This window comes from Fukomys damarensis, unplaced genomic scaffold (assembly GCF_012274545.1).
Source record: "Fukomys damarensis isolate Sample0158 unplaced genomic scaffold, DMR_v1.0_HiC HiC_scaffold_14, whole genome shotgun sequence".
Classification (NCBI taxonomy): Eukaryota; Metazoa; Chordata; class Mammalia; order Rodentia; family Bathyergidae; genus Fukomys; species Fukomys damarensis.
This window is the reverse complement of record NW_022900926.1, coordinates 6420359-6420706: the sequence shown is the minus strand read 5'-3', so window position 1 is coordinate 6420706 and position 348 is coordinate 6420359. Positions and strand designations below refer to the sequence as shown.

The 348-nt window shown below is 61.8% G+C and overlaps 1 protein-coding gene across 1 annotated transcript in view; it reads left to right on the top strand.

Annotated features, from left to right (window-relative positions):
* Hddc2 (HD domain containing 2) overlaps positions 1-348 on the top strand; it is a 17839-nt gene that overhangs the window by 858 nt on the left and 16633 nt on the right. Inside the window, exon 2 of the mRNA XM_033763151.1 lies at positions 130-213. Coding sequence (XP_033619042.1) covers positions 130-213 — 84 coding nt within the window. The remainder of the gene's footprint in view (positions 1-129; positions 214-348) is intronic.

The window sequence follows — 348 nt, the reverse complement described above, 5'->3', positions numbered from 1 at the left end:
GGGGGGGGGGGGGGAGCAGCGTGCTGTTTCGCCCTGGGCTTGCTCTCACTCCCAGGCCATCTATGGCCTCTAAAGTATCCAGTGCCTCCTCCCCAACGGAAGGGCCATCTCTGGAGCTTTCTGTAGTAGCTAAGAACTGAAGGCTTGGCAGGTGCTGAGCAGTGGCGGTCACAGGTGGTTCAGGACCCAAGGGGAGCCACCAAGGCCGGGAAGGTGGGAGAGGGAGAGAAGGATCAGGAAGAACAGGGAGAGGAGTGGGGGGTGGAGGAGGAGGGAGAGGAGTGGGAGGTGGAGGAGATGGAGATGGAGGGAGGGGAAGAGGAGGAGGAGGAAGGAAGGAAGGAAGGG